The following is a 26,489-nucleotide window of genomic DNA, read 5'->3' as shown; positions in this document are numbered from 1 at the left end:
GTCTAAGAAGGGAAGTGTTAGTATTTTTTTTTTTTTTTTTTTTTTTTTTTTTTTTTTTGTACAATTAGTGTGATATTCAAAGAGGCAATTGCAGCTTAGGAAGTGAAGTGGAGACTAAATAGTTGAGTTTTTAGTCGTTTCTTGAAAATAGCGAGTGACTCTGCTGTTCTGATGCAGTTAGGGAGTTCATTCCACCAACTGGGCAGATTGAGCGTGAGCGTTCGCGAAAGTGATTTTTTCCCTCTTTGGGATGGAACCACGAGGCGACGTTCATTCACAGAACGCAAGTTTCTGGAGGGCACATAGATCTGCAGAAGTGAGTGCAGATAAGAAGGTGCTAGGCCAGAAGTCACTTTGTAGGCAAACATCAGAGTTTTGAATTTGATGCGAGCAGCAACTGGCAGCCAGTGCAAACGGACTAGCAGTGGAGTGACATGTGCTCGTTTAGGTTCATTGAAGACAACTCGTGCTGCTGCATTCTGGAGCAGTTGAAGAGGCTTGATAGAGTTAGCTGGAAGCCCAGCTAGTAGAGAGTTGCAGTAATCCAGTTTGGAGAGAACAAGAGCTTGAACAAGGAGTTGAGCTGCATGTTCAGATAAGAAGGGTCGGATCTTTCTGATATTATAGAGTGCAAATCTGCACGATCGAGCAGTTCTAGAAATGTGGTCAGAGAAGTTTAGTTGGTCATCAATCGTTACTCCAAGGCTTTTCACCATTTTGGATGCAGTAATGGTTGCCCCATCCATCTGGATTGAAAAGTTATGGTGTAGAGTCGGGTTGGCAGAAACTACAAGCATTTCCGTTTTTGCGAGGTTCAGCTGAAGATGATGATCTTTCATCCAGTGTGAAATATCCAACAGGCAGGCTGAGATACGAGCTGGAACCGAGGGATCATCAGGATGAAAAGAGAGGTATAGCTGGGTGTCATCAGCATAGCAGTGGTAGGAGAATCCATGTCTCTGGATGACTGGTCCTAGAGATGATGTGTAGATGGAGAAGAGAAGTGGCCCAAGAACAGAGCCTTGAGGTACCCCAGTGTTTAGATGCTGTAGGTTGGACACCTCTCCCCTCCAAGACACCCTGAATGACCTGTCAGAGAGGTAAGATCTAAACCATTGTATAACAGTGCCCGCAACGCCCAGTGACTCAAGCGTAGATAGCAGGATCTGGTGGTTGACAGTGTCAAAAGCAGCTGACAAGTCCAGCAAAATGAGGACTGATGATTTAGAGTCTGCTTTAGCCAGTCTGAGATCCTCCACGACCGAGAGCAGGGCAGTCTCAGTTGAGTGGCCTTTCTTAAAGCCGGATTGCTTGTTGTCCATGAGATTGTTTTGAGTAAGAAAGTCCAGGACTTGATTGAACACTACTTTCTCCAGAATCTTGGCCATGAATGGAAGCAGGGATACTGGTCTGTAGTTTTCAAGTAGCGTATGGTCCAGGTTGGGTTTCTTTAGCAGTGGGGTTACCCTAGCCTGCTTAAATGTAGTGGGGAATAAACCAGAGTCAAGAGATGTGTTAATTATGTGAGTCAGTGTTGGTATGACTGCAGGAGAGATGGCTTGCAAGAGATGAGAGGGAATGGGATCGAGTGGACAGGTGGTTGCATGGCTAGATAGCACAAGTTTGGACACCTCAGACTCAGAGAGCTGAGAAAAGGAGGTGAGTGTGTGTGGTGTTGGTGTTGTATCTTGCGTGTTTGTTGTAGGTGCAGCAAATTGAGCACTGATTTTTGCAGTTTTGGTGCAGAAGAATGTAGCAAAGTCATCAGTAGTAAGTGTGGAGGATGCGGGTGGAGGAGGAGGATAGAGGAGGGAGGAAAATGTTTTAAAAAGTAGGCGAGGATTAGTGGCATTGTTGATTTTCAGACGGTAATACGTCTGCTTTGCAGAAGTAACCTCAGCTGAGAAAGAGGACAGAAGAGTTTGGTATGTTAAGAGGTGTGCAGGATTTTTAGTTTTCCGCCAAATTCTCTCTGCAGCCCGAAGTTTTGAGCGATGCTCACGGAGAGCATCCGAGAGCCAGGGTGCAGGAGGACTGGCACGGGCTATGTTACAAAACATAACCGTATTATAAGAATCATTTTCATGAATTGAACTATTATGGTAAGTGTTTTGAGTTATTATTTTGTCTTTAGAACAAAACATCATAAATATGTATTTTTTTCTTTGGGAAATTGTTGCATTTCAACTTTACTTTTTAGCCACTTTGGTTAAATCTCTCAGAAAACTACTTCATTGTGCATCTCATGTATATGTATCTTGATTTAACTATTGTATATTTACATATTTGCATTGGAAAACAAGACAAAAACACAAGATGATGATCATTTCTGCAGAGCACGCAACATTTCATATCCTAACTTTATGAACTGAAGATGATCTGCTCGGATTTAAGACCTTTTAAAGGCCTTCGTTTGTGGACAAGCGAAATAAGACTTTTTTTTTAAAGAGCTTTGCAAGACCAGCTGAAAGCCTGAATTGAACAGAGGATGAGTACAAGACCTGAGATTTCTGCCCTGATCATTCATTAGGATTGTGAAGCCAGTGGCGTCCAAATCCATGGTCACGTAATGTGAAGACGCCTGATTAAGTGACTCTAAACTCTCCGACTGGTCCATTAGGCTCAACTAATGGACTGAGCAGAGCTAAATTTTGCAAAGATTACTGGAGATGAGAGGATTGGGGATAAGATATAGTTCAGCACACTCTCTAGACACACATATTCATATCGTGTCATGTTTTGAATGATGTCTAATGGAAAATCAAGTAGGTTTTCAACAAGTTTAGTGCATCAGAGCTGTAATCACATGCAAACCAGTAATCAGGTTTGGCTAAATTGTCCCCTTTATTCATTTTCTTTTCATCTTAGTCCCTTTATTAATCTGGGGTCGCCACAGCGGAATGAACTGCCAGCATATGTTTTATTCAGTGGATACAGCTGCAACCCATCACTGGAAAACATCATTCACACAAATATACTACGTACAATTTAGCTTACCCAATTCACCCGTAGTGCAAGTTTTTGGACTTGTGGGGGAAACCGTAACACCTGGAGGAAACCAACGTGAACACGGGGAGAACATGCAAACTCCTCACAGAAATGCCAACTGACACAGCCGGGACTTGAACCAGCGACCTTCTTGCTGAGGCGATTGTGCTACCCACTGTGCCACCGTGCTGCCCCTTTGTCCTCTTTTTTGTTGCTCTGGGTGCATTTCTGGACCATCGTTAGCCAACTCAGGTCACAAGTTCCATTGTTACAAACATGGTTTGTTGATTTGGCGTTTCCTGAATCTATCGTTCCAACGTTCGCAAACTGCGTCACAAACTTGTACGCTTGCTACTACACCTCTAGAGCTGTCAAACCAGGTTTATTCTGATTATGTACTCCTAAATACGTACATTTCTGGAGAAAGAAAAATACATCCCAGGAGGTTTTTTTTTTTTGCAGATTTGTTTTGGCAAACCGAAACTTTGTCACACACCACGCCCACCAAAAGGGTACCCTTGGTAGTGGAAACTTATCCTATTTTAAATGAAGGCTTCTGGTTTTGGCTGTGGCTGTGTGCAATACTCTTAAATATAAATCAATAAAAGCAAACAAATTTATATATATATATATATAAATATATATATATATATATATATATATATATATATATATATATATATATATATATATACACTTTTTAAAATAGTTAAATGGATAAATTTAAATGATTGTAAATACTTTGTGGTAACACTTTAGAATAACTATCCGTTATAACTAGTTAATAGACCATTAATAAACTGTTAGTTAACAAGTTATAAATGACTTGTAAAATAAAAGTTAATAGTTTGTTTATTATTTACAACTGTGCCTTATAGATGGGCAATGGATAACTTACAAGCAGTTAGTTGACAAGTTGTAAATGACTTCTTAACTGTATTTTAATGATTTATAACTATACCTAATAAATTATTAAAAGATCATGAACAAGCGGTTAGTAAATTACTTAATAAAGACTTGTTAAGTATCAGTTAATATTGTATATATGTTATTGGGATGTTATTCTAAAGTTGCAGCTATTTTTAATTTATTAACTGTTAGTAAATGAGGAATAGTTGCAACTTTAGAATAACATCCTAATAACATGCTTAAGCTAATAACTAACACTTAACTATTATATTTACTCACACTTTACAGACGAGAGTTGTTCATCGTTTGTTAACCATCTACTAATACCAGTGAATCTTTGTAGAACAGCAAATGGATGAAACAAGTTCAAGCTACAGAAATTCGATGTAATATTTAAATATAAAATGTTTGTATCTTAACCTTGTTCCACTTATAGGCTTTTCTGTGTGCTGTGTTTTACCAAAGAAACTCCACAGATGAAATTTTAATCGTTGTGTTTAATGTATAGAAACACACATACTAAACCATCACATGGCAGAACAGCAGTATACAAGAATACAAACCCATGAAGTGTTAAACATGAAAACAAAATAAATAAATAAAAATTTTATTAAAGTTATACAAAGTTTCACTGGTGTTATTAGATGGGGAACAACTGATCTGTAAAGTGTGAGTAAATATAATAGTTAAGTGTTAGTTATTAGCTTAAGCATGTTATTGGGACGTTATTCTAAATTTGCAACTATTCCTCATTTGCTAACAGTTAATAAATGAAAAATAGCTGCAACTTTAGAATAACATCCCAATAACATATATACACTATTAACTGATACTTAACAAGCCTTTGTTAAGTTATTTACTAACCGCTTGTTCATGATCTATTACTAATTTATTAGGTATAGTTATAAATCATTAAAATACAGTTAAGAAGTCATTTACAACTTGTCAACTAACAGCTTGTAAGTAATCTATTAGCCATCTATAAGGCACAGTTATAAATAATTAACAAACTATTAACTTTTGTTTAACAAGTCATTTATAACTTGTTAGATAACAGTTTATTAATGGTCTATTAACTAGTTATAACGGATAGTTATTCTAAAGTGTTACCCTTTATTTAATTAAAATACATAGTACATGACATGGCAAGCATATTATAAACTAAATTAAACCCTCAAATGACACAAAAGCTTTATTTTGCAACAGTTAATGTTCATACTATTTAGAGTTTTATGTTAATATTGTATTATATAATATGATGTAATATTATATAATATAATATCCATCATTTCTCTTTCTTTCCTCCATCTTTTTTTACTCTTAGAAATCCATAAGAGCCTGGATTGAGGAACATGATGAATGCTCTGCAATACTGCTGTAACACTTACATAGACCTGATGTAAGAGCTCCTAAAACTATAACACACACACACTGCACTTCATGAGGGGTGTATAGAGAGTTGTGCATGCATGAAAAAAACAGTGAAGAACATATGGTGTGGGCCTCCCGAGAGTGTCCAAACACACACACACACACACACACTTGAGAGGAGAAGAACATGTACTAGCTTCTTCTGTCTCATGATGGTAATGATAATAGTGACACACACACACACACACACACGCACACGCACACGCTGCTAATGAATATATATGATACACGGATAACAATCAATCAGAGGGCTGTCAGAACCACACAGGTTTAGACCCTCGCCACATTAATCAAATGTGTGTAAAACGCTGCTTCAGCAAACCCAAACCCAAGAGCCTAACAAGGTCTGCTCAACCATCTTCACTCTAGTTAAAACCGGTATCCTAAAAAGATCCAGTTTCCCGCTATACCGGTGATATTTCTTTGTGAATACTTGGTAAAATATTAGAAGGGGTTTAAGGGGTACTTTTTGTAAGGTCTTGTATTTATATTATTATTATAATATAGGTAGTAATGTTAGCACTGTCGCCTAACAGCTAGAAGGTCACTGGTTCGAGTCTCGGCATGCGCCAGTTGGCATTTCTGTGTGGAGTTTGCATGTTCTCCTCGTGTTGGCATGGGTTTTCTAGGGGTTGCTTCAGTTTCCCCACAGTCTAAAGACATGCGCTATAGGTGAATTGAATTGAACCAGGGGGTTGTGGCCGGAAGGGTATCTGTTGCATAAAACATTTGCCAGAATAGTTGGTGGTTCATTCCGCTGGGGTGACCCCTGATTAATAAAGGACTCAGTCAAAGGAAAATGGATGAATTTAATAATAATGCTCAATTTAGTATCACAATCACATAAACTTGTCCCTATTTGTCCAGTCGGGTGAGGGGGAGGGGCTACCCTGACTCTGCCCTAAAACTGATTGTGTTGACTAAACCGTCAGTCTTATGCTGTGTTTGCACCAAATGCAAATGTAAGTATTTGCATGAAAAGATTACAAAATTACAATTATTTGCATGAAAAGATTAAGTCAATGCAAATGCATAAATAGAAGTTTCTACTGGGAGGTGGGAATGATGTGGAATGGGTAAAATTGCATTTAAATTTACCGACAGCTAGCTCTCTACAACTCTCACATGGTCACACACTGAAGCTAAGCAATACTGTGCCGGTCAGTACCTGGATGGGAGACCACATGGGAAAGCTAGGCTGCTGCTGGAAGTGGTGTTAGTGTGGCCAGCAGGGGGCGCCCAAGCTGTGGTCTGTGTGGGTACTAATACCTTAGTATATTGATGGGGTCTCTCAGATGAGACGTTAAGCAGAGTCCCTGACTCTCTGTGGTCATTAAAAATTCCAGGATGTCCGTCCAAAAAAAAAGTAAGGGTTTAACCCCAGCATCCTGACCAAATTTGCCCACTGCCCTCTGTCCATCATGGCCTTGTAACCTTCCCCATATCATAATTGGCTTCATCACTCTATCTCCACCAATCAGCTGGTGTGTGGTTTAGCAATATGGCTGCCGTCGCACAGTGGCGGATTTAGGCATGGGCAATATGGGCGATCGTCCAGGGCAGCATATTGCTGGAGGCGGCATGGGGAGATGATGCAGAAAAAGCGTCCCCTTTAGAGCATTAAGATCTGATTTACTTTATCCAAGTGTATTAATTGAGAGTGGCAATCGTCAGGGCCCATTCACATTTGTGCAACCGAAACAACGCTGGTGAAAGCAAACTGACGAATACGTGCAGAAAACCATTCCCACACGCCTCCTTACGTGCTCCTGTGTGAATCCAAGTTGTTTTCATGCACGCCGATAAAATATGCTCTGCTCATGCTCTGTGAAACCTGAGTAACAGGCTTTTGTGCAAAGGTGTCGACACGCAGTGAGTTCTGCAAGTCGACAAAACTAAAGTTTAAGTAATATGATGATGATGATGATGTTAATTTCACCAAGCATAACTATAAAGCAGAAAGGAGAGGTAGAGAGTCAGGGAGGTAAGACTTCATAACATTAATTCTCGACCATGAGTTGGGTCTAAGACAACAGATAATTCTATAAAACATTTTTTTGGATTCTATAGAATTGTCATGATTAGTATTCATGCAAAATATTTCTTAAGTGATCTTAGCATATCACTCCCGTTGTTACATTCTTTTCCCGTAACATTTAAGATTGATTTCTGTTACTTATTTAGAATAATAATTGCATGATATTAATATTATTAAATAATAATAATAATAATAATAATTGTATTTATTTATAACAAATACAAATAAATTGTTTTATTTATTAAAAATTGTAAGGGGGTAGGTGAATGGGGTGGTACGCCCAGGGTGCCAGTTTAACTAGAACTGCCACTGCCATCCCATCAACCAAGTGAATGCTGCACATTGGTGCTGGATGAGGATATTCCCCCCAAAAATGTGTAAGCGCTAGACAAATTCAAAGAATTACTATTTTTATCATTTTATTATTATTATTATTATTATTATTATTATTATTATTATTATAAATTGTATTTTTTATCAAGTTCAGAAAATTTAACTTGAGCCAAAAATTCACATAAGTAAAAAAAATCCATCCAGCCAGTAATCTAGAATAAATGATGAGATGCTTTATCTATGCGAGAACACAGCATTAGACTTTTATATTAATTATTAGTGCTAAATTTGGGATTTTTGTTTGTTTGTGTTTGTTTTTCAAATGCACAACCTTTCAAAGTATACTTCACTTGACATTTACACAGGTTTACATAGTACTGAATAAGACATAATTGCACGTGAACAATAAAGATGGAAAAACTAGCCAAATCAGCACATATAAGTTGTGCATTTTAAATGAATTGCCTATAAATACTTATATTAAACAATGAAAACATAGAGAAGATGAACCGAACACAGAAGCATATTCTGTATTTATATCACACCAAACCTGAACCCTTGAGTTTGAACTAAGATACATCTCTATCTGAAATATAAACTATGAAGTGAAGAAGTCCATAATATCACTGATTTGAAAACCCAAGGTCTGCATGGGTTTCTTTCTCCTCTTAATAATGCATTGCCCTTTGTTGCTTGGAAACGTAACGCAACAGACTGACCTGTGAATTCAGCATTGTGTGTGTGTGAGTGTGTGTCTAACTACCAATACTAATCATTCTGATTTTTACTGACACTGATCTGATTTACAGACTAAAGTTGGACACATTTGAGGATTTTGACGATGTTTCAGATCATTAGGCCAAATTATTCCTCATATACAGTATCAGTTTTGACATGCTGAGCTTTTTAATTTGCCTCATAAGAGAGGTAGAGAGATTTGTTTATTGCTTGACAGGGACAAACAGCCTGAGGAGTCTGCAGCTACTGAACTGAATCATCAAATACACAAACAAGCAAAGTTGAAGCACAGGATGGATAAACACTGAAAATGGAAAGAGAAAGACGAGAACACGCTTCACAGGACAGGATAGGACAAGAAAACAGATGAGAAACAGACAGAGAGAGAAAGAGAAGAGCTGTGGATTGATAAATTATCGTGAGCTTAATCTTCCCTCTATTTTGTGTGTAGATATACAGTGGTTAACATTTGAAGTGGATCCAAAAGCTTTTATAAATTGTCCTAAGACTAGAATTGGTGGTGTTCAATAGTTTTAGGACAACGTTGATGAAAGTTGTTTGGTGAACCTCTCTGATGCACTTGTTAAAAGGTCTACCACATGGTTCACAGCTGCACCGTATCACCCTAATCATCAGCCCTTTAAGGCCCCGTTTACACTAAAGCTGCGGTCGCACCGGGCTTTTCCTTCCATAGACTTCCATTCATACGCACGCGAACACGTCAGACCGGAAACGCAGGTTCATGCGTTAAGTTGTGCAGGTTGCTGTGGTGCAAAGTTCAAGCTTGGTGAACTCTGACCTGCGAAAACGCATCACTTAACTATGTGAGACCAACCGAGGATCAAAACATGACCTCTCTGGACAGAAATTTATAACATGGAGCAATCGCTCTTTTTTTTTTAATGCCTAATAATCTTGTTTATTTTCGCCCCTTTTCGCAGCGCCGTACTACAGCATTTCGCACACACAAACTCTAGTGTGACCGTAGCTTAATGTGTTTTTGTTTTAAAACACGTAAGTTTTGCTACGGTTACGCCATCCGTCCACACTACGCCGGAGTTTTCGAGTGCCAAATGTTTTGGAAACGGAGGCGGGACTGCAGACATTCGCCTCTTTGATTGGGGCTTTTCCTCAATATTAAGTAGCCTGAAAGTTCAGTTCTGACCTGCCTCCTATCCTTGTAAGTTTAGACTTCACAAGTTTTATATGGATTCCCGAGGACAAGAAGGTGAATCTAAAGGAAACAGTGTACTTTATCCGCTTGTTAAGTGGTGACGTGTTTGTGACGTATGTATACTGTTTCCGGGTCCAAGTTGCCATTCATTTGAGTGGAGAAATCATTCGTTTATGATCGCGTTTTATTCCTATCACACATTAAAGTTAATTTTACATAAAGTCATAGTGTACACAACAATCTCTGGGCTTGCTGCATAACGAATACCAAAATTTTAACAATTTATAAAACAATGAATCACTTTCTGGCCATTGGATATTAGGCATGGACATATATATTGCGATCATGACTTTCGAAAGTATTAAATCGCTTTGTAAACGTTTATTATTACCATTTCATGAATCTCCCCATTCAGTTGAATAGAGCGCTTGGACCCGGAAGTCGCTCCGCGTGACGTCACACTTAACAAGCGGATAGCCTTAATCCTGGATACGTACATTGTTTCACTTTCTTAACAATAAAATGAAAACATGATATAAGGAACTGCTATTTTCATTTTGATATTAACAACTTAACAGACAGCAGAAATGTTGAGGCGTCGTTGTGCATATATGAGCGTCATCTTCACTGTGTGCATATTTATAACAAAACAGAGCCTATAACAACTGCCTCCTTTCATTTTCATTGAAAATAAGAAACATACCCTCTATATCGCTGAATATCAGTTTTAATAATCAATAATGGCCATTATAAAAGTATAATGTACAATAAGTTTATACATCATAGGAAATAATGGCCACCAATGAATCAATATACACAATGTACGTGGTTACATTAATTATTAACTTATCTTCGCGCTCAGCCGAAACACGTTACCTGAGAACAAGTCATAGATTCAAAACACCAAAGTCAGGAATATGTCATTAGACATCGACAACAAGATGAATTAAATATCACGTCTAACAAATATAGTGAGCTTGGATCCAGCGGTAAACAGTCCGACAAGCACAGCTCTAACCTGGCTAGATTTTACCAGAGTTTGTGTGTGTGTGGTCACGTGATGTGCGTTTCCAGCAGTGTAATGTGGACGGAGTGTTGTTCAGAAACGCTGGGTGAAACACTTGTGTGGACGCGGATCGTTTTCATTCTAAAATGCCGTTTTAAAACTAAAACGCACTAGTGTAAACGGGGCCTAAGTGATGTGGCTTCAGAGTAGCAGTATGCTCGTGTCTTTCACTGCTCTGGACTTCTCATGTAGTGTTGAGGTTGCATGCAAATAAATCAGTCTGATATCATGTGGAGAGTTATGTACTGGCATTGGGGAATAAAACCCAACGAAATGGAGCTTGTTTTGACTGATACTCAGTGGTGTAAAGTAACAAATTACAAATACTTAAATAACTGTAATCAAGTAGTTTTTCTCAGGAATTGTACTTTACTAAGTAGTTTAAAAATGTGCACTTTTACTTTCCCTTGAGTATATTTTTAGTGCAGTATTGGTACTTTTACTCCACTACTTTCCTTCAGCCTGCAGTTGCTAATTTATTTTTTCTTGTCTATGAAGATTGGCTGAGTGGTCTTAGATTCCTGTCCAATCAAATCGCACATAGAAGGTAAATCGCATTAAACTACTTCAAGACATGGGCGATTTATAAGTGCAGCAAACTGTTTGGAAGCATTAAAAGTGTCCAGGAAGATGTCCAAAATCTTTACACGCAATGACCCAGACACTGTTTAAATGCATGTCACTGATGAGAAGATGACGTATGTTTACTGTATGAAGACCGAAATGGCCTTAAACACCCAGCAGGCACAAGATATCAACATGACGTCAGATTGACATTGTACCTCAACGTGGGGACATTGCATTTTGTTTCAGTCACTGTGACTGAAGCTTTGCACAAGACTTGGCCAGCGGAGAAATTAAAATGGTCGTGCCGAACTGAGTCTGGTTCTCTCAAGGTTTTTTTCTTCACTCCTATCAGGTGAAGTTTTTTTTCCCTCTCCGCTGTCGCCACTGGCTCGCATGGTTCAGAATTGGTAGAGCTACGCATCGATGAATTGGCTCTTCAGTGTTTGAACTCTCAGTAATGATTTTAAATCACACTGAACTGAGCTAAACTGAACTGAACTTAAACACTAAAAACTGAACTACACTGTTCCAGTTACTATGACCATTTATGTGAAGCTGCTTTGACACAATCTACATTGTAAAAGCGCTATACAAAAAAAAAACAAAAAAAACAATGTCCAACCTAAAATCACACCTGAACCCCAATGTCCAACGTCAGACTAAATATAAACATCTAATGATGTTGCAACTTGACTTTGTGTGGACATTACCACTATGATGTCTATCAGACGTATTTTGGTTGCCATAACTGATGAATAAATGTCAGTATTTGATGTCAATATGACGTTTGTTTAAGATTATGGTTCAACGCTGGATTTCTAACACAACCTAATATCAACCAAATATCAACGTCATTTGACATTGTTATTGAGCATAAAAATAACAATTAGACGCTAGCAAAACATTAAATTTTGGTCACCTGACATCACAACCTAAATCTAATCTAATATTAAAGTCTTATGACATTGTGTGTCTGCTGGGCAATAATAAATGCACTTACAGAATTTTACGTTTACACACACATGCACAAATTACATGTAAATGCATCAGCTTTTCTCAGCGTAATACTCACTACTCTTGAGTACTTTTGAAAGGGCTACTTTTTATTCATACTTTAATAATATTTACACCAGATACTTTTACTCTACTTGAACTACATTTAAAGGCGAGTAATGGTACTTTTACTCAATTATGATTTTTCAGTAGCCCTACTGTGATCCTCCCCCTGCGAGTCAGCATTACTTATCTAATTTCTTACAGTTTTGATCCACTTCAAATGCTGACTACTGTACACTGATATAATTAATCGAAGTCTTATTAAGTTCATTTATTCATTTTTCTTCGGCTTAGGCCCTTTATTTATCAAGGGTCGCCTCAGCAGAATGAACCCCAACTTATCCAGCATATGGTTTACACAGTGGATGCCCTTCCAGCTGCAACCCATCACACTCTCGCATTCACACATTTACACTGGCCAATTTAGCCTATTCAGTTCCCGGTAGTGCATGTGTTTGGACTGTGGGGGAAAACAGAAGCACCCGAAACAACATGCAGACTTCTAATCATGGGCCGGTATAAGTTTCTGACGGTATGATAACCTTGGATAAAAATACCACTTTTTACTGTATTACGGTATTGTGATTACTGCTCTAAAATTAGTTATTTTAAAATGTCTGGATCAAAAAAACACACATTCATTCCTTCATTCATTCATTGTCGGCTTAGTCCCTTTATTAATCCGGGGTCGCCACAGCGGAGTAAACCGCCAACTTATCCAGCACGTTTTTATGAAGTGGATGCCCTTCCGGCCGCAACCCATCTCTGTGAAACATCCACACCCACTCATTCACACACTACAGACAATTTAGCCTACCCAATTCACCTATAGCGCATGCCTTTGGACTGTGGGGGAAACCGGAGCACCCGGAGGAAACCCACGCCAACACTGGGAGAACATGCAAACTCCACACAGAAACGCCAACTGAGCCGAGGCTCAAACAAGCAACCCAGCGACCTTCTTGCTGTGAGGGACAGCACTACCTACTGCGCCACTATGTTGCCCAACAAACAAATAAATAATTGTAATTTATTTTGAGAAACATTTGTAATATTTTGGAACAGTAAAGATTTCAGGCTAAATATGTGAAATAAATCATTGATTTCTGCTCTCTGCATTTGTTTCCAAAGCACAGATTTATTTACAACAAATAAAAAATGCATTAAAGGAAACCTGCATATACCTTGGGAACGGTATAACCATTTTAGTGGTATCAAAACCGTAACTTTTCCAAACTGCGGTATACCTTAAAACCGGTTATCATCCCATGCCTACAGACTCCACACAGAAGTGCCAACTGACCTAGCCGGGTCTCGAACCAGTGACCTTCTTGCTGTAAGGCGACAGTGCTAACCACTGAGCCACCATGCTGTCACCTTATTAAGTTAACACATGTATACTAAACTTTTACTATGATTCACTGTACTCTTTCATTAAATTATAGCAGTATTGCTGCTGGAGAGTATTTAATTTCATTCATTCATTTTCTTTTCGGCTTATTCCTTTTATTAATATGGGGTCGCCACAGCGGAATGAACCGCCAACTAATCCAACATGCTTTTTACACAGCGGATGCCCTCTCAGTTGCATCCCATCACTGGGAAACATCCACACATCATTCACTTACATTCACTACAGACAATTTAGCTTACCCAATTCACCTGTACCAACTATTTTCGGACTTGTGGCGAAAACCAGAGCACCGGGAGGAAACCCACACCAACACAGGAAGAACATGCAAACTCTACACAGAAATGCCCAAAGACCCAGCATAGACTCGAACCAGCGGCCTTCTTGCTGTGAGGTGATTGTGCTACCCACTGCGCCACCATGCAGCCTTATTTTATTTCACTAAAATCTAAATTGTTAATACCAAAAAAAGTTATTTACAGTGTATTTTGAAAATCAAACATCATGCTTTTAATTGTTTTTTAAAATATATATTTACACACAAAAATATTTTAATTATATGTCTATTTTAAATAATAAGGAATTATCACCTAATAATTTAAAAGAGATGTATAATATTAATTTTTTATTGTGTATTTGACCGGTTTTCTATCATTTCACAGATGCAACACAGTTTAAAAAAAAACAAAAAAACTACACACTCTCTTAACTTCAAACACAGTCTCAATACTATCATGACTCCTATTGTGATCGGAAAAATATCTAATGTATCCCAAAAACACTGGCACACAGCATCCTATGTGAATTTTGATTAGTAGATCATCTTAAATCAGACATTCAGCATTTGATCACAATATAACTATTAAAACTCCTCGTGAAGAAGCTGCCAAGTTGTGAAGTAAACAGATAAGTGCAAAAACAACACAAACTTTTATTAAAAGGTAGCGACATTTAGTTGCACAAAACTGCCACCAATCCGAAATCACTCTTTGGAACCAAGGATGAATTCACAGCCCCTTCATGGTCATGTTATAAACCCTCACAGATTCTACTAATAAAATTTTACCCACTGTTTTATTATGTTAAATCTGTTTTTGGATAATAAATCAGTCATATTTTATTGATATGTGCAAATACATGTTAAAGGCTGTTGTCTTACCTCTGTGCGCGCGCACGCAGGACAGCCCGAGCGCGAGCAGCATCAGCATCAGTTTGCGTTTCATTGTAGTAAAACTCCTCCGGTCTTTCTGTTCTTTCTGATCTCTTTCAGGTCAGCGAGAACATTCAGCGAGATGCTTATAATATTCCTGAATTTAACAGCAGAATCAGCGAGAGTCACTCAAAGGTGGTAAGATGCTCTGTCGAGCGCAATACCTCGATACTCTGAGTAGAGAGAGAGAAAAAGAGACCGAGAAAGATACTAGGAGAGTGAAAGAGAGAGAGAGAGAGAGAGTTTCCTCAACTGAAAGCTTTCTTTGACATGTCTGAGTTAAATGACATGCCAATATCCACCATGTATGTTCTCCGAATCAATTATTCCACATCGGGTCACAGGTCTTTAGTCACTGTTTATTAAATATTATTTTAAAACTTTATTCACGTTAAGTTTATATATTTTTTATGGTAAGATATGTATTTAGAAAAGATTGTGGCTCCATCTGGTGGACATTTAACAGAAGTACAGACTGTTACATTCAACACCAAAGGTTTTTTCAATCTTTTAGACGCCTCCGCCCTCCAAACAAATCGACCAGCGAGAGACAACCAAAATGACCAAAATGTAAAAGTTACAGTCAAAATGTAGATTGTTTCAGTCTTTTGGGACTTAAATATTTGTGATTTGAACTGTATTTGTATCATTTGTTTCCAAAACACAGATTTATTTACAACAAATAAAAAATGCATTAAAGGAAACCTGCATATACCTTGGGAACGGTATAACCATTTTAGTGGTGTCAAAACCGTAACTTTTCCAAACTGCGCTATACCTTAAAACCGGTTATCATCCCATGCCTACACAGACTCCACACAGAAATGCCAACTGACCTAGCCGGGTCTCGAACCAGTGACCTTCTTGCTGTGAGGCGACAGTGCTCACCACTGAGCCACCATGCTGTCAGCTTATTAAGTTAACACATGTATACTAAACTTTTACTATGATTCACTGTACTCATTAAATTAAAGCAGTATTGCTGCTGGAGAGTATTTAATTTCATTCATTCATTTTCTTTTCGGCTTATTCCTTTTATTAATATGGGGTCGCCACAGCGGAATGAACCGCCAACTAATCCAACATGTTTTTTACACAGCGGATGCCCTTTCAGTTGCATCCCATCACTGGGAAACATCCACACATCATTCACTCACATTCACTACAGACAATATAGCTTACCCAATTCACCTACCACATGCTTTTAGACTTGTGGGGGAAACCGGAGTACCCGGAGGAAACCCCCACGAACACATGGGAGAATATGCAAACTCTACACAGAAATGCCAAAAAACCCAGCATAGACTCATACCAGCGGCCTTCTTGCTGTGAGGTGATTGTGCTACCCACTGCGCCACCATGCAGCCTTATTTTATTTCATTAAAATCTAAGTTGTTAATACCAAAAAAGTTATTTACAGTGTATTTTGATTATCAAAAATCATGCTTTTAATTGTTTTTAAAATTATATATTTACACACAAAAATATTTTAATTATATGTAATTTTAAATAAAAGGACAAATCACCTAATACTTTAAAAGAGATGAATATTTTTTTATTGTGTATTTGACCGTTTTTAAGTTTATAAGTTTATATATATTTTTATGGTAAAATCTGTATTTAGAAAAGATTGTGGCTCCATCTGGTGGACATTTAACAGAAGTACAGACTGGTACATTCAACACCAAAGGTTTTTTTTCAATCTTTTAGACGCCTCCGCCCTCCAAACTGTAAAAGTTACAGTAAAAATGTAGATTGTTTCAGTCTTTTGGGACTTAAATATTTGTGATTTTAACTGTATTTGTATCATTTTACGACGATTTAGAGTTTGATCCCATTTGTTTATGGGTGTGTTTACAGGATATGCCTAACGTTAAGCTTCAACGCCCTCTAGTGGCAACTATTGTGATTTCCAAACTTTTTTCCCCAACATTATGATGTTTCAAGCGCTGATCATTATACTATGTTTGGTATGGAAGCCCGTTCCCGCCACTGAATGATAAAAAAATTAAGAATTTATATAAAAAAAAATATATATAATACTATTTTTAAAAAAATTATAAAGTCAGAATTCTGAGTTATTAAGTCACAATTCCGAGTTATTAAGTCAGAATTCCGAGTTATTAAGTCAGAATTCTGAGTTACAAAGTCGCAATTCCGAGTTATTTAGTCAGAATTCTGAGTTACAAAGTCGCAATTCCGAGTTATTTAGTCAGAATTCCGAGTTATTAAGTCAGAATTCTGAGTTATAAAGTCGCAATTCCGCGTTATAAAGTCAGAATTCTGAGTTATAAAGTCGCAATTCCGAGTTATAAAGTCAGAATTCTGAGTTATAAAGTCGCAATTCCGAGTTATAAAGTCAGAATTCTGAGTTATAAAGTCAGAATTCTGAGTTATGAAGTCCCAATTATGAGTTATTCAGTCGCAATTCTGAGTTTCGACTTCTGATTTCGACTTCTGATTTCGACAATTTCTCACGACATTTCATATTACGTTACGAGAGTTCCTGTCGCCAGCAGCTGAACGTTTCTGCGACGCCAAGGTATGGTCATATTTACTATTTGGCATGATAATTATTTACGATATGAAGTGTTACAGTAAATGCCGTGTTATAATAGAAGCCTTTGGCGAGTGTAAAATCCGAAAGTTTTGCGTGTGTGGTATCATAGCCTACAGGCTCATGCGGTTTCCTCGAATAGTAGTCGTGTTGCTTTTATGGACAATTCAGTAGGCTAGTTTACATTGCACCAAAAGGGAGTAAAATTAGGTTTGGATTCAAAGCTTGCTTTGTTATGTACAGTATACTAACCACAAAAGTACATGGATTTTGTTTTCTGGCTTATATACTCGGTCTAGGCTTTATATTGGCCTCTAGCCTCACTATGTTTTCCTTTTAAAACTATCATTGTAGGATGGACGAATTAATAATTTTACTAAGGGAGAGAAACATCCCTGAAACAACTATCAAACGACTGGAGGAAGACAAGGTAATACCTAAACAATTTACCACACACTTTTAAAGTCATAATTTGGAAGAAGTGGACATTTTAATGCATGTTTAATTTTAGTCACTTGCAGTTTTATTTCTTAAAGTAGTTATATACTGTTTATTTTACAATAAATAACTTAACTTAAGCTGAACACTTTGGCAAAGCTCCAGTGTTTACCTAAACACTTTCAATTATACTTCAGTTTAGTGACTGAATCTTAATATTAACCAGTTGCTTGTTGACATGCATAATACTAGCAGACTGCTTATTGGTACTTAAAAAACATATATTAATGCCATATTTTGAATGACCATATTTTACATTCTTTTTTAAACCATTCATAGTTACTAAGAGGCATACTCAAAGAAAACAGTACTACACCATTGGGGAATATTACAGAAATTTAATACATTTATTGAAAAACAAAGTACCAAAATGTATGTAATGGCAGAAATATGAAATGAAATATGAAAATAAAAATAAATAAAATAACATGAACTTGTCATTTATAACCAGTAGATGGTAGCAGAGGTTAACTCATTTAGCTCAGTTACTGTATCGACTCCTTAGATGTTTCAATGTCTTTCTTTTGGATTTCTTATGAAAACATTAAATATAGCAAGTTTACTGTATTATAAGGAAGTACAAAGTACAAGAAGTCAGAGTGCCATTTAAATATAAATAGTGAACCCATACACCAACAATCTTTAAGGGTAATTTACTTAAATACTTTAGTATTAAATTTACTTTATTCAGCCAACTCAGATTTGTTATTATTTAGTTTTGGTACTCTAAATTTAGTTTGATTTACTTTATGCACAACTCTGAAACTGCATAGGTGGATTACACATAAACACACGCACGCACGCACACACACACACACACACACACACACACACATATATATATATATATATATATATATATATATATATATATATTAGGGTTGTAACAATATACCGGTATGACGGTTTACCACGATTTGAACGTGCACGATTATCATACCATGAATAATTGCATATCAACGGTTTTAACCCTTAAAGACCGAGACAGCCGCCCGCGGCTAAAAATAAGTATTGCTCTTAAATGTTTAATAACTTTTGATCCGCTGATCCGATTCATACAATTCAAAGATTGGCATAAAGAAGAGAATCTCAGCTTTCCAGTGCTGTATCACATAACATTCGCGGACTTTCAGAGGCTCCGGAATCAGTGCGGTTACGTCATCAAAATTTGACAACGCTGATTTGACAAAGAAACGCTCGTCACTGTGTCTCCGGACAAATCAGACACGATACATTGATGCATTGTCCCTCCTCCATGCCCAGATTGGTTCAAACTCGCTATATCACAACCAATAAGCATAGGTTTCGCTTTTGTTTGTGGACCAAGCTTTTTGAACAACACGGAATGAGAGAAAGGCATACATTTATGCGCGGCTAAAAAAAACGCAAAAAAAAAAAGTTTTGCATGAAATAATTCTCATACTAAGTACTTTTGCATGCACAGCAGCACAGAAACATGACAAAACAGTGACACAGCAAAGACGAACTGCTGCTCCTGCTGTTTTCAAAAGACGCAAATGAAGGTGCAGCTGTTTGTCTGCATTGCAGACAACCAAATCCAAATCCATATCCACAGACAACCATATCCATGCTGGCACATAAAACCTAAGGATGTTCCATATTGAATCTAGTTTCGTTATGTAACTATTTATAGTATAGTAAATATTTATATCTATTTTTTACTGAGGATTTGCACCATGTTTATTTGGACTTTATTTGGACTTTGACACATTATTTATTATTTTCTTATTTTTATTTGTTCATTGTAAGTGGTGTTGTTTATAGTAACTAAAAATATATTATTTGGAAAAAGTCAAATTTGCTTCACTGTTCTATTATTTTGTAACATTTGTAACATACCGTATACCGCGAAACCGTCAAACCGTGGTATTGTTTTAGACGATTATCATACCGTGAAAAATTCATACCGTTACAACCCTAATATATATATATATATATATATATATATATATATATATATATATATATATATATATATATCTAAAAACATACATACATACATACAGTACATACATATATGTATAGATATATATATATATATATATATATATCTATATATATATATATATATATATATATATATATATATATATATCTATATATATATATATATATATATATATATATATATATATATATATATATATATATATATATATATACGCGTGAGTGTGTGTGTGTGTCTGTATTTATTTATGTAAGTATTTATTTATTTTGCAGATTGATGTCAGTGTCCTACTGTTAATGACTGATGATCAGATGAGAAGCTATTTTCCTTCATATGGAGACAGACTGGCCGTGATGGGATTTTGTAGGAGGCAAGAAAGAGAACCAACTTGCAGGAAGTCAAAGCTGTTTGAGCGCCTCAAATCAAAACTGACCAAAAGACAAAAACCTGACAATTCACAAACAGAAACCCAAAATACTACAAAAAAACATTCTCAGCGTACTGTAAGAAAAATTGAAATGGGGTGGATGCACCATGATGGTCAGGGCTTTGTTCAAATGAGAGCAAAAAAAGGAGGGGGAACAAGGAAGTTGAGTGTTCCAAAAGAATGGAAAAGGGAAGAGCTGATTGAGGAGGCAATTCGTCTGTTTTTTCCAAATGGAAAAAATTCTCATGGGAGTATTTCTGAGTTTAAATTGGATCTAACAAATTATCAGGAAGTGTCACTAGATGCAGAATCTACAGTGGGGGAAATGTATAATGCATCCAAACTCACAATGATGAGGTTCTACTTGACAACAAAAAAGGTGGAGAGGGAAGTGGAAACAGAAAGTGAAGAGGAAATGTCAGATCAAATGGAGAACTTTCACAGTAATAACCAGGATCAAAGCCTTCCCTCTACTTCCAGTGGGATGAATGACTTCTTTCCTTCAGAGATGGATGTAATTTATGTAGATAGTCCGGTTAATGACACTGCATCTCCCTTTCATTCCACAGAGGATCATATTGCAGATGATGACCTGAATGTATCTTTTCAAAGTTCTTTAGTGACCTTGCCAGATTACTTAGATTCAAGCAATGTAGTAACAGTACTCACTGGTGACATCATTGGAATAGATGAACAAAACTTAGATGACACTTTGCCGCTGAGCCCAGAACCCATTGCTCCACAGAAAAAAATCCTTGTTGTTCATCGTGGACAAATATTTTCAGAGCTCATTGCCCATTTCTGTGATGAAACCCTTATTCATACACAGAGTGAAGTAGAAGTGAAGCTGCTGCTCCCAAATGGACAGTTTGAGATGGGTCATGATGTTGGTGGAGTGTTTAGGGATTGCCTATCAGAGTTCTGGCAGGAATTTTATGATCAGTGCACATTGGGGAACAATTTTAAAGTTCCCTTTCTTCGACATGACTTTGGCAAAGAAAAGTGGGAAAGTGTGGCCCGAATAATTTTGTTCGGCTGGAAGAAAGAGAAATATCTCCCAATAAAACTTGCACCTGTCATCCTCCAGCAAGCAATACAGGGATCTGTGAAAAGTGATCTGATTGAGAACTTTTTGAAGTATGTCTCAGAAAACGAGTGTGCTTTGTTAGAAAGCTGCAGAAAAGACTTCTGTAGTGCAGACCAGGAGGAATTGCTTGAGACCTTAGACAACTACAGTTGTCGAAGAATTCCAACAAATGAAAACTTCAAGCAAATTTTGGAAGAACTGGCTCACAAAACTCTCATTCAAGAGCCTGCTTATGTTCTTGAACAGTGGGCATGCATACTTGGACCTCTGAGGAAGGACCTTGAGGAAATTGAAGATGTGTACTGTGCATTACAACCAACAGTGAGGAAAATTGTGCAATCTCTCAAATTTCCTGAAACAATGAATGTACAGCAAAAGGACATTTCAAAGCACTTGACAACTTACTTGAGGGAGTGTGATGCAAAACGGCAGTCTCTGTTTCTTCGATTCTGTACTGGATCAGATTTGTTTATAGGCAAAGCTATAACAGTTGATTTCACAGACCTTAAAGGGTTTGAGAGAAGACCAGTGGCGCACACATGTGGCTGTTTTCTGAGGCTTTCAGTGCACTATGACAACTACCCTGATTTCAGATCTGAAATGAACAAAGTCCTTGAAAGCAACATCTGGGTCATGGACATAGTTTAGTGGATTTAGTCGGAACTGAGTTGTGGCCAGCTCCTATGCAAGCTATTGTTTTCTGTCATTCTTATTACACTTCATACAGTTAATTCACACTGTATACAGAAAGTAAATCATTCCCTTTAATTTTGCACTTACATATTGCTGGTTACATTGAATGCAGACCAACCTTTATTATTTTTGATGATTGAGTTTTTTTTTTTTTGATGATTGAGATTTGATTAAAAAAAAATAGGTGCAACCAAATGTTTGAGTTAAATCATTAAATTGTTAATTTCAACTGTTCAGTCAAATAGGCTTGGAACTGTCCAAATGTTTTAATGGTTCCTTTTTCATACATGTACACGCTCTACCATTATTTGACAAGTTCAAGGAGTGAGGAAATTGACAAGTTCATTTTTGGGTGAACTATCCTTTTAAGTTTGTGTTTCTATACAGTTGGGTGTTGCATTATTGCAACAATACATAACAATTTTATAACATTGTTTTATTAAAATAGTTTTAATGTGGTTTGTTTTATTTTTTCTTGTACCACATTGTAATGTTAAGTACTCATACATTAAACAACACAACCTCCATATATTGTGCCATGTTTTTTTGAGAATTCAAGATGGAGTGAGTAGGCTACTACACTGAAAAAAAAATGATTTATTGGATTTACAAAAAGTGGTTGCAAACAAATTGTTTAGGCTGAATTTAAACAAACAAATTAAGTAGAACATAACTAAATTTACTTTTTTGTTTATATTCAGCCCATATAAATTTTTGCATTTCAGCATTGCATTTTTTATTGGCCAATAAATAAATTGCTCATCAAAGTCTGCTTTAATTAAAAAAAAACTTTGAACTTTTAAAATCAATTTCACTTAAAGCTCTGTAGTGGTGCACAAAACCTGACAGCCAGTGTACCATGTTAAAATGATTACAGGTTCGTTAAGCATGTATAGGAAAAACATTGGGAATACTGTTCGAGCATTTGTTTGAAACAAAAATGTACTACTACAAAGTTGAAAATTTAATAATAAAAATACTATTACAAATTCAGTTCTTTATTTCAGGTATAACACAAAATACAGACAGTTTACCATTTAAACCCTTTAGTTTATGTTTTAAATATACATCCCCTTTATATTCCTAAGGTGAAACAAATGAAAATTCTATACATTTTGAAAAATTTCAGTACTATTGCTTTACAGTTTAAACAAAATTATTTTACTTTTGAGTAACAAAATACTTCTAAAACTCACTTCCTCTGTTTCTATTGCATTCAGGTTAGGTCTAAAAGTATTAATAGAGCACCACAAAAGTGTTTGAAATCATGCAAAAATGTGCATTACTGTAGTTGGGAAAGATGTCATTTAAAAAAGTAGTCATAAAAAAGTTTTTTTTTGTGTGTGAAGTGCATCTTGATGCACTTTTATTATCTCATCTACCTAAGTTTGCTGGCCTTCTTTTGCACATGAGGATGGGATGGTCTGGAACAAATTATTCATTCCTTCTGAAAACACAAAGCAACATCACTGTGATTGTGTGTCATCATAAAGAATTATATTAGAGGTTATTTACTGTACTTTGAGCACTGTGTCTGACAGACAAGGGATCCTGAAGCGTGTATGAAAATGATGGGATGTAAACAGTTGTTCCATTATAGTATGTAGAGTAAAGGTACATTAATCCCATAACCCTAGAAGATAGGGCTGTTACTAATCAAATACAATCAGCATCAATAAAATACATCCTTCGATTGCCACAGTGGCACAGAAGATACATCAGATGTGTCATTCATTCATTAGTAACGAAGAATTCATGTTTTAAAATTATTCTTTGTTTGCTGTGAGCATTTTGCATGCTGTTTATGTGCCCCAGTACATAAAAAAGCAATGTTATTTGACATGTCTGTTAAATGCAGCTAAGTTGTAACACAACTGTGATGCAGAAAAAAATACAATTCCAGTTGTATCAATAATGGCATTGTGTTAATGTTTTGTTTATAGAATTTTTTTCATATAAAAATATGACATGTCAGTGGCAATCCCAATTTAAATATTATGCCCTTAAATTATACACTATGGCATTTAGACAACTGGCTTGTTATCAGTTTCATAATTAAAGATGTAATGACTTTTTGAGTCTGGGGCATAATGGTAACAAAATTCATTAACATATTCATGTTTAAAGCCAAATAATAATAAAGTGAAATATAAATCCTGCTCACCTGTTATCTTGATAGACAGACACAGCACAGTGAAAGTAAAGTGGGAATTGCAGAGATTTTAACCTCAGAGAGTTCTTTTGAGACTTGCATGAAAAAAGCACAATAGAAGTGTTTCAAATAATGCTCACAGATAATATTGTGTGTGTGTGTGTGTGTGTATGTGTGTGTGTATGTGTGTGTGTGTACAATACCTTTACCTTCTAGTGAAAGTTGTAGATAAGATCTCAATGGTGCATCTAGTCATCCAAGTCCAGTCCTTCAAGGATTAGTTCACGAAGCTTAAGGTAAAGGTCTGTAATTTCATAAACATCATCTGACAATGCAAGGTTATGTTCATCCATCAGTTCTACGCACAGTTGAAAGACATCCTCATCACAAGGGTAGTCTTTAACTAAACACTCCTCTTTGCAAATACTCAGCTTTGTTTGTTCAATTGGATGCAAGAAATTCTGCACTCCATATAAGCTGGGAACAGCAAACATTATTGAAGGTCGACCACTGGGAGCACGTGGATTGTGAGTTGGCCGTATCCTGTGGCAATTCCAGGCACTGACTATTTCATCAAGCTCTTCCTTTATAAAATAAAAGCAACAAAATTAAATTAATAAACACACTGTAAACTGCATATTGTAGGCTATGTAAATATTAAGTTAATCTTTAACGGCAATATTGTTTTTATGATTAAATAAACTATAGTAAACCAAATGTTACCTGTATAGAATGCTGGAAACAAAACTGGATGAGAGATTTATCAATGAAACTATCAACAAAGTGCCCATCTTCTTTTAGCTGTTCAAAATGATCCATCCAAAATTGTATGCACTGACTTCTCAAAGTGGACCACCATCGTTCAATTCTCTGGTTCCCCGTGCTTGGACCAAGCGTGACAGATTCGGCACTAGCAGTGCCTCTGAAGAATGTCTGCATATCTGCTAAATGCGTATTTTCAGTTCCATGGTCAATGCGAATTCTATGTGGAAATCCGTTATTCTCAGCAACAGCTTGTATGAAATAACCCGCAATTACTCGTGGGTCATTGTTCGTTTTGTATGCTTCAAGCCAGATCATTTTTCTGGAAAACCCATCAATGCATCCGTTTATGCATATTCCGTAAGGTTTCAACTTGTCGTACCCGTCAATATGCCAAACATAGTTTGGTCCGCGGCTGTTATACATGCGTCGCCGCAGACGACCGCGAGCGCGCAGGTCAACTCCCTGTCCATCTAACAGCCGCATCAACTGACGGACAGTTTCTCTGTCTGTAATAATGCCAGAAAGCCAACATTTCTGGTGCATCCAACGATATCCATGTTGTCGTCCCGATGTCTGTAGCTGTTGGTGTATAAAACGTGCCACGTCGGCCTCGTCTGTTTTATTGCGTTTCCGCCACAACTGATTCATACATGACGTTCTCTCAAGAGTCCGCAAACTAAACTTTATGTTGTGTGATTCCTCCAATAAAATTAAGATTTCTCTATTAGTAAAACCGCACCAAAAATAATCCTCTATAATCTTTTCCATTTAGGCTATAGCCTTCATAAGAAGGTCCAGCGATGTAACCTACTTCCATGCCATACAGATAAGACTCAGATAAGCCTTTTTTCTCTGAATTGCGAGATATAAACTCAGAATTCTGACATAATAACTCAGAATTGCGACTTAATAACTCAGAATTACGATTTTATAACTCAGAATTCTGACTTAATAACTCGGAATTGCGACTTAATTACTCAGAATTGCGACTTAATAACTCAGAATTACGACTTTATAACTCGGAATTCTGACTTTATAACTCGGAATTACGACTTTGTAACTCCGAATTCTGACTTAATAACTCGGAATTGCGACTTTATAACTCAGAATTTTGACTTTATAACTCGGAATTGCGACTTAATAACTCAGAATTCTGACTTTATAACTCGGAATTCTGACTTTATAACTCGGAATTGCGACTTTATAACTCAGAATTCTGACTTTATAACTCGGAATTCTGACTTATTAACTCAGAATTCTGACTTTTAAATTTTCTTTATATTATCATTAATTTTTTTTTTTATTATTAATTCTTTTTCTTTTTTTTATTCAGTGGCGGGAACGGGCTTCCATAGTTTGGCTAACTGAAACTTTTTTTAATCTTTAATTGGAAGTGAATGCCTAACTTTAGTTAATTGTG

General features: G+C 36.7%; 2 protein-coding genes and 1 long non-coding RNA gene across 3 annotated transcripts in view; 1 reads left to right on the top strand and 2 right to left on the bottom strand.

The window, feature by feature from the left end:
• The window catches only part of clstn2b (calsyntenin 2b), a 111,649-nt gene extending 96,549 nt beyond the window's left edge, over positions 1 to 15,100 (bottom strand). Inside the window, exon 1 of the mRNA XM_693062.10 lies at positions 14,871 to 15,100. Within this exon, the coding sequence (XP_698154.5) occupies positions 14,871 to 14,934 (64 nt within the window). The 5' untranslated portion in view covers positions 14,935 to 15,100. The remainder of the gene's footprint in view (positions 1 to 14,870) is intronic.
• LOC101884422 (uncharacterized) overlaps positions 1 to 22,679 on the top strand; it is a 119,313-nt gene extending 96,634 nt beyond the window's left edge. Inside the window, exons 3-5 of the mRNA XM_073924032.1 lie at positions 14,982 to 15,059; positions 17,833 to 17,908; positions 20,218 to 22,679. Coding sequence (XP_073780133.1) covers positions 15,004 to 15,059; positions 17,833 to 17,908; positions 20,218 to 22,107 — 2,022 coding nt within the window. The 5' untranslated portion in view covers positions 14,982 to 15,003 and the 3' untranslated portion in view covers positions 22,108 to 22,679. The remainder of the gene's footprint in view (positions 1 to 14,981; positions 15,060 to 17,832; positions 17,909 to 20,217) is intronic.
• Positions 22,680 to 23,118: 439 nt separating this feature from the next.
• Positions 23,119 to 25,913, bottom strand: LOC101884369 (uncharacterized). Its single transcript, XR_012391058.1, has 4 exons — positions 25,028 to 25,913; positions 24,514 to 24,888; positions 24,317 to 24,399; positions 23,119 to 23,599 (listed from the first exon to the last, which is right to left on the bottom strand). It is a non-coding gene; the product is annotated as an uncharacterized lncRNA (long non-coding RNA).
• Positions 25,914 to 26,489: the final 576 nt, after the last annotated feature.

This window comes from Danio rerio, chromosome 15 (assembly GCF_049306965.1).
Source record: "Danio rerio strain Tuebingen ecotype United States chromosome 15, GRCz12tu, whole genome shotgun sequence".
NCBI classification, from domain to species: Eukaryota; Metazoa; Chordata; class Actinopteri; order Cypriniformes; family Danionidae; genus Danio; species Danio rerio.
The sequence above is the reverse complement of the archived record's forward strand: the minus strand, read 5'-3'. Positions and strand labels throughout refer to the sequence as shown.